Consider the following 12,805-nt stretch of genomic DNA (forward strand, 5'->3'; position numbering starts at 1 on the left):
AATGGTAGTTTACAGTAAACATTATATAAAAACAAAAAGAATGTTATAAATAATATAAAATGAAATATAAATAGATTATATAAATAATCTAAACGTTTCCTCCACATTTTCTAAAGCTTCGATTGAACATATTCTGTTCCAGTAGTGCCCGAATAGAGGTTTCAGTTTCTTCTTTTTAATTGTTAGTTAATTTTGGCGCTATAGTCATCTGTAGTGGTAGAACGAGTCACGGTACTGACTCAGGGTACTCTGGCACTGACTGTGTGGCGTGGCACTATATGGAACTGTGCGGTTGTGCTCTGCCAGAACCTAGTATCGCCATTTTTAATTTTTTTGAGAAAATCGTAAAATACAGATTTTTTTCTCCGTTTGAACAGAACACAGAGGTTGTCCAATTTTCTTTTCTTCCATTCTTTGCCACTCCATTTTTTTGCTGGACGTAGATACTGGATTTTGTAATTCCAGTATATCCGTGCTAGGTTTTGACTGTGGTAAAACGATAAATTCCCTTTTACCCCTGTAGACACTCGTGCCTAGGAAAGTTTAAGACGTAGATACATTCTGACTACACCAGTGGATTCGCCGCTGCAAGGTTAGAGGAAATCCATTCTAAGCTCGAAAGTAAACGTTTATGTAGACGTTAGGTTTTGGCAAAGGATTGTCATATGTCCCGTGGGATATGAGAATGTAGTGCTGGGGTATATTGGCTTCAGGGTTTCCACTTTTAGAATCAGAAAACATCATGGAATGTTTTCGAATTTCACGCAACTGATGTCTGGAATAATAAGCAACTAATGAAATCCGGTAGTGTAGATCTATGGCAGAATTTTTTTCCACCTGTTGTCAAAACAGGAAACAGAAAAAAATATCTGCTCTTGACATTGCAAAAAAAAAAAAAAAAAAAAAAAAAAAAAAAAAAAATGTAAAAGTAGAAAAAAAAACATGATTGAAAAACGCAATTATAAATTTTTCAACTTAAGCCATTATATAATGTACGAGCTGTATTTATCAGCCAACTTAAATCCTTATATAAAGTAGGAGCTGTATGTTTCAACCAATTTAAACCATTATGTAATGTACGAGCTGTATGTATTAGCCAATTTAAACCAGTATATAATGTACGAGCTGTATTTATCAGCCAACTTAAATCATTATATAATATACGAGCTGCATTTATCAGCCAACTTAAATCATTATATAATGTACGAGCTGCATTTATCAGTCGACTTAAATCATTATATAATGTACGAGCTGTATGTATCAGCCAACTTAAACCATTATATAATGCACAAGCTGTATGTATCAGTCAACTTAAATCATTATATAATGTACAAGCTGTATGTATCAACCAACTTAAACCATTATATAATTTACGAGCTGTATTTATCAGCCAACTTAAATCATTATATAATGTACGAGCTGTATGTATCAGCCAACTTAAACCATTATATAATGCACAAGCTGTATGTATCAGCCAACTTAAATCATTATATAATGTACGAGCTGCATTTATCAGCCAACTTAAATCATTATATAATGTACGAGCTGTATGTATCAGCCAACTTAAACCATTATATAATGCACAAGCTGTATGTATCAACCAACTTAAATCATTATATAATGTACAAGCTGTATGTGTCAGCCAACTTAAACCATTATATAATGTACGAGCTGTATTTATCAGCCAACTTAAATCATTATATAATTTACGAGCTGTATGTATCAGCCAAATTAAACCATTATATAATGTACGAGCTGTATTTACCAGCCAACTTAAATCATTATATAATTTACGAGCTGTATGTATCAGCCAACTTAAACCATTATATAATGTAAGAGCTGTATCTATCAGCCATCTTAAATCATGATATAATGAACGAGCTGTATGTATCAGCCAAATTAAACCATTATATAATGTACGAGCTGTATTTATCAGCCAACTTAAATCATTATATAATATACGAGCTGTATGTATCAGCCAACTTAAACCATTGTATAATGTAAGAGCTGTATCTATCAGCCAACTTAAATCATTATATAATGTACAAGCTGTATGTATCAGCCAACTTAAATCATTATATCATGTACGAGCTGTATGTGTCAGCCAACTTAAACCATTATATAATGTACGAGCTGTATTTACCAGCCAACTTAAATCATTATATAATTTACGAACTGTATGTATCAGCCAACTTAAACCATTATATAATGTAAGAGCTGTATCTATCAGCCAACTTAAATCATTATATAATATACGAGCTGTATTTATCAGCCAACTTAAATCATTATATAATGTACGAGCTGTATGTATCAGCCAACTTAAACCATTATATAATGCACAAGCTGTATGTATCAGCCAACTTAAATCATTATATAATGTACCAGCTGTATGTAACAGCCAACTTAAAACATTATATAATGTACGAGCTGTATTTATCAGCCAACTTAAATCACTATATAATATACGAGCTGTATGTATCAGCCAACTTAATCCATTATATAATGTAAGAGCTGTATCTATCAGCCAACTTAAATCATTATATAATGTACGAGCTGTATGTATCAGCCAAATTAAACCATTATATAATGTACGAGCTGTATTTATCAGCCAACTTAAATCATTATATAATTTACGAGCTGTATGTATCAGCCAACTATAATGTAAGAGCTGTATCTATCAGCCAACTTAAATCATTATATAATGTACAAGCTGTATGTATCAGCCAACTTAAATCATTATATAATGTACGAGCTGTATGTGTCAGCCAACTTAAACCATTATATAATGTACGAGCTGTATTTACCAGCCAACTTAAATCATTATATAATTTACGAACTGTATGTATCAGCCAACTTAAACCATTATATAATGTACGAGCTGTATTTACCAGCCAACTTAAATCATTATATAATTTACGAACTGTATGTATCAGCCAACTTAAACCATTATATAATGTAAGAGCTGTATCTATCAGCCAACTTAAATCATTATATAATGTACGAGCTGTATGTATCAGCCAACTTAAACCATTATATAATGTAAGAGCTGTATTTATCAGCCAACTTAAAGCATTATATAATGTACAAGCTGTATGTATCAGCCAACTTAAATCATTATATAATGTACGAGCTGTATGTATCAGCCAACTTAAACCATTATATAATGTACGAGCTGTATTTACCAGCCAACTTAAATCATTATATAATGTAAGATCTGTATGTATCAGCCAACTTAAACCATTATATAATGTAAGAGCTGTATGTATCAGCCAACTTAAATCATTATATAATGTACGAGCTGTATGTATCAGCCAACTTAAACCATTATATAATGTAAGAGCTGTATCTATCAGCCAACTTAAATCATTATATAATGTACAAGCTGTATGTATCAGCCAACTTAAACCATTATATAATGTAAGAGCTGTATTTATCAGCCAACTTAAAGCATTATATAATATACGAGCTGTATGTATCAGCCAACTTAAACCATTATATAATGTAAGAGCTGTATCTATCAGCCAACTTAAATCACTATATAATGTACAAGCTGTATGTATCAGCCAACTTAAACCATTATATAATGTAAGAGCTGTATTTATCAGCCAACTTAAAGCATTATATAATATACGAGCTGTATGTGTCAGCCAACTTAAACCATTATATAATGTACGAGCAGTATTTACCAGCCAACTTAAATCATTATATAATTTACGAACTGTATGTATCAGCCAACTTAAACCATTATATAATGTACGACCTGTATTTACCAGCCAACTTAAATCATTATATGATTTACGAACTGTATGTATGAGCCAACTTAAATCATTATATAATGTACGACTTGTATTTATCTGCAAAGCCAACTGGCTAGGACTTTAGCGGAACAATAAAAGTGAAAATTAAACCTGAATTTTTTTTTTCATAGTTTTTTTTCGCAGTTTCACAGATCACAGTTTTCAGGCATGAAAAGTTTTTTTTTTTTTTTTTTTTTTTTTTTTTTTTTTTTTTTTTTTTTTTGTACTTTAGAGAATTTTGGAAGTAACATGATTGCATATTTGCCTTTAGGTTGCACTTTACAGAATTTTGGAAATAACATCATTACATATTTGCCTTTAAGTTATATTGTTTAACTGTTGAAAATGTCAAATCTCACCCTTTGTTCCGTAATTATGAAGGAAAAGATAATAATTTTTTTCAATTCTTTGGGTCTAAATGCTGAGATATTTCACGTATATCATCTAGTTAAGTTTTTTGCCAATTATACTTTTTTAGCCCATATATTTTTTTTTAGCCCAATTATATTTTTTAGCCCATCGGCAGAACAGCAGAACCCTTGGTCGATGCCCACCGGTCAATACAAGAGGTGCGGACTGAAGCTTTTCGCAGAGAGCAATCAGCAAACTATTCAGTTGCAGCTAGTATCAAAACTCAACTGAAAAATGTGAGCATTTCGATTTTATTTATGTGGTAATGTAGCTGTCTTTGTTGAAATATATTGAGGCTGGTGAGCCAGAGGGGGTGGGCCAAAGCTTCTCTTGGCTGTAATGCAGTTTTCACATATGAATCTATTGAGTAAAAAATCGTCATCGAAATTTTTGCCAGTAACAAATTCTAAGTAGAAAGTATACACATTTATTAAACTATCTGCTTATATTAATAAATTGAAAATTAATTTAGTTTCAAGAGTTGGTCGGTTTGCCGTGGTAGCTTAGTGGTATAAGCAGCCTCAAACCACATACCTACTTAGTGGGGGGCTGTATGCTCGCATTCCACCCATGCAAAGTTTTTTATTGCAATTTCTATGATTTGTTATTCAGTTGCCAAGACTAGCTGCCTACTAATAAGTAAATAACGAACCTTTGAATTAGTGCATCCATGACCTTGCTATTAAATAGGAAAAAAGTAAACACGGTCAGTGTTTGTTCTTCTCATTTAGGCTATGTACATGTAGGTGATAACAGTTCGACTTGTACAATAAAGAGTTTATCTAGCATATGAGCAAGGTTCTTGATATTTATACCATAGCTTTTATTGAAAATTAGGAGTCCCCGTCTGGGGTGGGAGGACGTCATAAAGAAATATTTAAAGGAAATGGGAAGTTCGTGGGCGGGTGTAAAAAGGGAGGCTTTGAATAGATTGGGGTGGAGGAGGAGCGTGCGTAGCTGTGTTGGCCTTAGGCGGCTTGGTGCTGCGGTGAGTTGTTAGTAGTAGTGGTATTGAAGTAGACATTTGCAAAAGGATAAAAAAAGGATGAAGGTCCTCCAAAGCTATTGCTGGTGCATAGGATCGATTGATAGGGTAGAATATTAATGAGAATTATTTTTTTTTGTAATCTAGTTTTAATACTATTTATTTTTTGTTCACTATTTTTTAGTACAACTTTTTTTTTCCAAACTTGTTTATACTCGCTAAGTTTTGATACAATTTGTTCTTTGCTAACTAAACTTTTAATGCAACTTGTATTTCCGAGTTCACTAAGTTTAAATACAACTTGTTTTTTTTGGTAGCTAAATTTGAATGCCTGTCCCTGTTTTTATTTACTAATTCTTAGTACAACTTATCTTTGTTTTTTTTTGGTGAGAAAAGTGTTAAATTGTCCCAGTGACGATATAAAGACTAAGCAAATGTTAATTAACTAGAACATATTCTATAAATTGATCAAAATAGGTTAAAGTATCCCTTGATAATATCTGTCCGCTCGAATTGATAAAGCATAAAGATCCTCTAGAGCCATTGCTGGCGCCTAGGGCGTCGAATCGATATTTCAGCTGCTCATTTCAGCTTCAGCATAAGAACAAGTTTCCTTATATTTGTACCTTAGCTTTTATTGAAAATCAGGAGTGCAATTTGCAAAAGGATAAAAAAAACATAAAGATTCCTCAGAGCCATTTTTGGCGCCTAGGGCGTCGAATCGATATTTCAGTTGCTCATTCAGCACAAGAGTAAGTTTCTTGACATTTGTACCTTATTTTTTATTGAAAATCAGGAGTACAATTTGCAAAAGGATAAAAAAGGCATAAAGATTCCTCAGAGCCATTTTTGGCGCATAGGCCGTCGAATCGACATTTCAGCTTCAGCACAAGAGTAAGTTTCTTGATATTTGTACCTTAGTTTTTATTGAAAATTAGGAGTGTAACTTACAAAAGGATTAAAAAAGGGTAAAGATCCTCCAGAGCTAGCTGGGGCATAGGGCCTTGAATTGACGTGTCAGTTGATAATTTATCTTAAGGAAAGGGGCTATTTTGAATTACGATTATAATTAGTCCTGCTCTTAACATATATGCACTCTAAAGCATCTAGTACTATAAATTTGTCGTATTGTTAAGCCACCTAAGATAGACTCACTGTTGGACACTCTTCTTCAAAACTACTTTGCGTAAAGCTTATGTTGCGGCCGATTCAGCGAAATCCTACGAACTTTGGATTTAAAAAGTTTAATCTTAGTCATTTATAGTTTACGCTGTAATTCACTATGGCGCATATAAATAACGTAAAGCCTGCCTCCGCCTCATCTTAGGGCGTAAAGGACCATCTTAACGGGGCGTAAAGCCCCCTCAATTGGAGTTTTCAGGTGAGAATAGAACTTAGATGGGTCCAGGGTGTAATTTTTTTTATTTTGATGACCTTCGCATTTTAAGGGTAAGAGGTCTCAGGGGTGGATCTAGAGCAATATCTGGGGTGGGGGGTAATGTAACGAAGGAGTCCATAATGGACCAAATCAACAAATTTATTTTAAAAAAGGAGTGAAACACAGAAAAAAACAAGGAATAAAGGCGCCAGAAAAATCTTGGGGGGCCTGGAATCTTCCCGGCCCCCTGGGTTCACCACTGAGAAGTTTATCCATGTTTTTTGGGTGAAGGTCTCACTCAATGCAAGGTCTTATAGGGACAATAAAGGTTTTGATTTGCATTATGTATCTTATAAAATGCGTGTAGATGTTTAATTGCATCATATTTAGTATCTAGTCTAGTCTGTATCACCGGGATTTGATTTTAATCGTGTTTTACTTATTTGGGAGTAATTTTCTCCTTTTTTAAAGGGTAGTTGTTTATCGGACCTTTAGCAGTAAATTGACCCTATACTTTGGGTTCCGTAGCCCTATTAATTAGTGAATTCATTGCCATAATGAAATCAAGATGTCATGTGTGTTAAAATACAGCAATTACTGTCATGTTAAAATGAGCAAGAAAAGGAACAAGACTAAACTGTATCAAGGTAATGAGAAATTACAGTCACTTATTCAAGATTTGACTTAAAAATAGCTAGCGTGTCTTTTAAAAAAAAAAAAAAAAAAAAAAAAGGCTAATCTTTTATATTTTTATTCTGATAAAGAATTTTTTGGAAATTCTACTTCCGAATTTTTAGACCTTCAGAAAGTTTGACGCATTTCCTGGGTGGTATTCTTTAAAATTATCCTGTATTAGTTTACTAATATAAAGAAATGCTTTAAAATCTGTTGTCTTCTTTATAGCCCTCAGAGGAAGTTCTTGGAGGTGACAAACGTGGCATTAAGCGACCTTTGGAAGAAGAAGAAGAGGTAGAGAACCCGGACGAAGTAAGGCTTTGGGAAGACGGATTCAAGGATAGATATTATGAGAGCAAATTTCATGTCCTTCCAGATAATTTAGATTTTCGAGAACATGTTGGTCATGAATATTTGCTGGGACTTGCATGGGTTTTACAATATTACTATCAGGTAAGATTCTTTTTTTACAAATTAATTTAGAACATTACCTGTATCAGTTTGAGGGATTTCGGCTCTTCATGGAATTGTATTATAGAGGCTTCACTAACCGAGATATTTGTGGGGAAGGGTTGAAGCCTAAAATTTTTGCTGTGTGGCTGATAGAATTCACTGGCCCTTTTACCGACCTAGATCGACTTTTTTTTGTAAAATTGGGTCGTTTCATTTCACACTGTTAAAATGTCCGGTCATGGTATGTATATTAGTTAGAAAGCCTCCTTTTCTTGAAATTTTCTAAATATTTTTCTTGGAAGTGAACTTTCTCTCTGAAAAAAAAACTTTTTTTCTCGAAAAATCAGAAATTAAAATTTTTAAAAATCAGTTTTTCAACTGGAAGTGCAAAACAACATTGAAAAAGGCAAAAATTAGTCCATATCCAAAAGGCAATATGCTCCCGGATTTCGCGCATCTGTCGGGCGTTTGCAGATTTGCGAAAAATTCCAACACCAGATGGGCATTCTCTGCTAATAGTTGCAAAATTTCCTGTTAAAAAAGGGAATTTTTCAATTTATATATCAATAAGATATACATAATTTAAAAGTATGATTATATATATGTAATAATAATATATATATAATTGTTATAATTGTCCTTATTTTCAAAAGTGGTCGGCATATCATCCCTTTTTTTATTCTTGATCTCGATTCACTGCATATAATTTTTTAGGGATTGAGGTTGCTTTTAGTGAAAGAAGGTTTCTGATATTTCCGAAGTCTCTCCCTAGTAAAACATAGACCTACTTTTAATTTCTATTTTACAGTATTTTTACTCTTCAAATAATTCACCTCTTTGCATGTTTTAAAATTTGAACGCCCTACCTCCACGCAAACAACACGCGCACACTTCTCCTGCCTCTGCTTCTCTTGAAATATATTTAAGGCACGGTCCCTGTTCTAACTGAGCCAAAACTTATCTTGTCAGTAAAATTATATTTTATATATAATTATATTTTAGATAGCATTATATTTAAATTTTTTTTTTTTTTTTTTTTTTTTTTTTTTTTATATATATATATATATATATATATATATATATATATATAAGCAAAATGAATGGATTTTCGAAGGTTTTGATAGTTCAGGGTGTAAGATTAGGGTTGAAATTTAATGTTAAGAGGAAAATGTTGCCTTGACATGTAATAAATGAAGTTGAAAAGGTGATGATGGGTAATGATAAAATCTATGAAGTAGATAGCCCCGCCGTAGAATACCTGAAGCCCATGGCGTTTTTCAACGTTAAAAAACGTCCAAAAGAATAGAAAGATAAGTCTGCGAACCAATATAATAAGTATTGGAAGATACGGTAATGAAAGTGGTCAGGTATGGTTCTTGAACGCGGGTGCTTCGAATGGCAGAGGAAAATTTACTAAATTTTTCCCCAGGAATTGTTTACGTACCAGTTTCGCTTTGACTGACCGTATGTCAAACAAAAAACTGTACAAAAATGTGATTCTATCCAGTTTTTTAGGACAGTAATGAAAGAAATGTTGATATGGCCGGGACACGTTTTACGAATACAGGATGATAGATTGCCAAAGATTGTTCTTATTGTTAATTCATCTGGGACCATAAAAAGTATGTCGTCCCTGAGTGGGGTGGAAAGAGGTCATAAATAAGGATTAAGTTATTTCGAAATTATGAATTTTTTTCTATAATTTTTGGGTAAATTATATATAAAACTTAAATTAACTTGACGGTTATCAGAACGATTTGTATCCAAAACCACCTTAGTCTACGGACCGGTTCTTTAGACATGACTCATGTCGATGATTTTTTAGTGTTAAGCCCAAGTTATGAGTGTTAATCTTAAGCAATGCGTATTTTCAACCGATTTCTGGAGAGAAACCTTTGTAGTTCTTCAGAATAACGGACTTATTAGAAATTCTCTAAGCAAAAATTTTTTTTAGCGAAATTTCAAATTTTTAAATTCTTACAGACTAACTTCTAACCTTTAGAAGAGTTTATGTGTAAATAAGCCCGTGCATATATACACAAAGTACTACTACTACTACTAACACTAAAAAGTTGCGGCAGGACCAAGCCGCCTGTGGTCACCAAAGCTGCGCACGCTCCTCCTCCCGCCCAACCTATTCAAAGGTTTACTTTTTGCCCTCCAATGAAGTTCAAATTTACTTTAGTTCCTTTCTTATGACCTCTTCCTACTCAATTCAGGGACTACATGCAGTTTTAAGTTCCAGATGGAGGAGAATAAGAGCAGTCTTTGGCAATCTGTCATCCTTCATTCGTAAAATGCGTCCTAGCCATCTCAATTTTTTTTTTTTTTAATTACAGCCCTGGAAAGTGGGATAGAACCATATTTTTCGCAGATCTTGTTGTTTGACATGCGCTCAGTCATACGGGTACCTAAACTATCTCTCAGCAATTTCTCTGGAAAACATTTAAGACATTTTCCTCTACTTTTCGAAACGCTTGGATTTTTCTACCATAGTTAACCATTGTCCTTACCACAACTTTTATTAATTCTTATCTTGGTTCGCAGACTTATCTTCCTATTCTTCCAAACTTATTTAAATTCTGAAATGGCCTTTGTTATTCTACTTTTTACATATTCATTGCTTCTACCATCTTTATAATAATGCCACTCAGTTAAGTGAAGTTATCTACTTGATCGATCTTCTCGTTACTCATCTTCATTTATTATGCAGTTTAAGCAACGTGGTCTTCTTGATATTAATTTTTGACCATCAGAACCTCCAAAGGTTCATTCATTTGGCTCGAATTTTTATCTTGAACGCTCAAATCATCTGAATAATCTAATTCTAAGAGAGTTTTACATCCCTATTTGATTCCATGCTCTCCCATATTCACAAAACCACAAGAAAGCACGGTAGAGATACTTCAGGCATTCAAATAAAAATCGAAAGGGTCCTTAGTTCGAGAAGAGTTTAAAAAGCTTTGGAAGAAATCTCATGGGCTAGCTAGGGGGGACAAGAACATATACTGGGCTATAATTATAACAGAGGTAAAAGAAGGGGCCAGAAGAAATGGTACCAATCGCGACCATTCGCAAATGAACCGTCTCAATCGGAAAATCAATACCCCGCTGACATTTCTCCACTTACGCTTGAAGAAGTAATGAAAGCAGTAAAATCGCTTGAAATACATAAAGCGCCAGGAGAAGATGAGTTACAACTCATCTGTATATCTGTATACCAGAGCTGTATAAAGTAAACTCATCCTTGATCAGCACGCTCAAGGACTTCCTCGGGAAGGTCCGGAGGAACGAGTACGTCCCCAAGATTGTAGGGATGCAGCAATGATTCCAGTGTTGAAGAAGGGCGACAAAGTGACTACAAAACTATCGAGGCATCTCGCTCTTGGATACAGCCGGAAAGATTTTCGCCATCTTTGTCGCAAGCGCAATTCAGAGGCGAAAGGGGGTGCAGAACTTAGAAAAGTCAAGCTGGCTTCCGCCCAGGAACAGGTTATACAGACCAAATTTTCTGGTTTCGAATCCTCCTACACCAGATCGGATCTATCTGTAACTGAGAAACCATGGCTATTTTTTTGGATCTTATATAGCAATCGACTCGGTACTTTGCTCGCTACTTTAGGAAATCATGCTAGAAGACGGAGTCCCCTTAAACCGGTAAGCCCTATGAAAGCCTACTATGGAAACAAGCTTACCAACATCCTCGGGTGTGATAAACTCTACATAGCTTTTCAAAATCGTCTGTGGCTTGCGGCAAGGCTGCCCAGCTTCTCCGATCCTTCTCAACTACATAATTGATTGGATCTGCATAAAATTCATAAGCTTGGAAGTCGAAATCGAGCGGACATGTTGCAAAAAATGGCAAAGAGCGCTAGCCTGACAAGCCTGACCATCCCCAAAAACAAGCACCTGTCTAAAGATAGAAACTCGTCAGTCGTCATAAACGGACAATAGCTTGAACAGGTAGAAGAATTCAGGTACCTTGGGCCACTAAGAAATATCAAGGGCGGGAGCCTCGAACAAAATCAAGGCTAGCATAAGCAAAACCTGACGCACTTTCCGCCAAATACAAAAGCCCTTATGGTACAGAAGAGAAATCAGCCCAAGGACCAAACTCCGAGTCTATGTGGTGTGTATTCGCTTCATTTTGTTATATGGATATTGAACCTCGCAGCTAAAGGCAGAAGAAGAATGCTAACTCGACATCTTTGATAGGAAGTGCCTATGAGCCACTTGCCGCCTCAAACTGAGGCAAAGGATAAACAACGGCCATCTAATCCAAATTTACAATCAGAAGTATTTATTATCCATTCTCGTCATCAGCAGAAGGCTCAAATGGTTTGGGCACGTTATGTGACGCCCAAGTGGAGTACCGGACCCGCCAGTGTCTTCAATTTAAGCCCTCTTATCAGTGGAAGAAGCAGTAAGAAAATCCGACTATCGTGGCATGCCCCACTGAAGAAAGACTTCCAGCCTTTGGAAGGATTCCGAAAGTATGGACGTAAATGGGAAAAAGCATGGTTGGAAATGTCCGCCCACAAATAGAGAGCTCTAAGACAATGGCAGAATGGGGTCCAACATATCCGTTGTGCCGACCTGGGCTAAAAAGCACGTGTCTCGAACTAAGTACAAGTAGTAAGCACATTAAAAATAGAATATTATCCTAAAAATAGCTATAGGATAATAATTAAAAATCAAACGAGTTAACATCCTAGAAAGTAGCTTTTGAGGGGCGAAGCAAAGTAGAAATATCGTACTTAGAAAGAAACAGAAAGAGGGAGGAAAATGAATGAGGCTGTGAGACGGTTGGAAAATTAGAGACACTTGAGAATCAAGAGGAGACAAAACATAACAGATTAAATGAAGAATAAATGACCGTGATGGCAGAAGAAGATTGAAATGAGTGTCAGAAGATTGAAAAAGCAATTTAAATGATTCTGGCAGGACTATATTTGCATAGTGGAATATAACGTGCCGTGGCCGGGTTTTCAGCCGCATTTACAGTTTTCCCTATTAGATTTTCAATTTCCAAAGTGATTTCCAATTAGAGAGACAATAAAATTAAGCTCTATCAGCCGTGAACTTCTGTAAATCTAAAGCAAACTA

At 34.8% G+C, this 12,805-nt stretch overlaps 1 protein-coding gene across 2 annotated transcripts in view; it reads left to right on the top strand.

Annotated features, from left to right (window-relative positions):
* The window catches only part of Rat1 (5'-3' exoribonuclease 2 Rat1), a 100,120-nt gene that overhangs the window by 64,745 nt on the left and 22,570 nt on the right, over positions 1–12,805 (top strand). For both annotated transcript variants that reach the window (XM_089092109.1, XM_089092110.1), the window contains 2 exons: positions 4,313–4,444; positions 7,475–7,699. In XM_089092109.1, the coding sequence (XP_088948235.1) occupies positions 4,313–4,444; positions 7,475–7,699 (357 nt within the window). The remainder of the gene's footprint in view (positions 1–4,312; positions 4,445–7,474; positions 7,700–12,805) is intronic.

The sequence above is a fragment of the Artemia sp. Qi Xiang Cuo genome, chromosome 7, assembly GCF_049724085.1.
Source record: "Artemia sp. Qi Xiang Cuo chromosome 7, ASM4972408v1, whole genome shotgun sequence".
NCBI lineage: Eukaryota > Metazoa > Arthropoda > Branchiopoda > Anostraca > Artemiidae > Artemia > Artemia sp. Qi Xiang Cuo.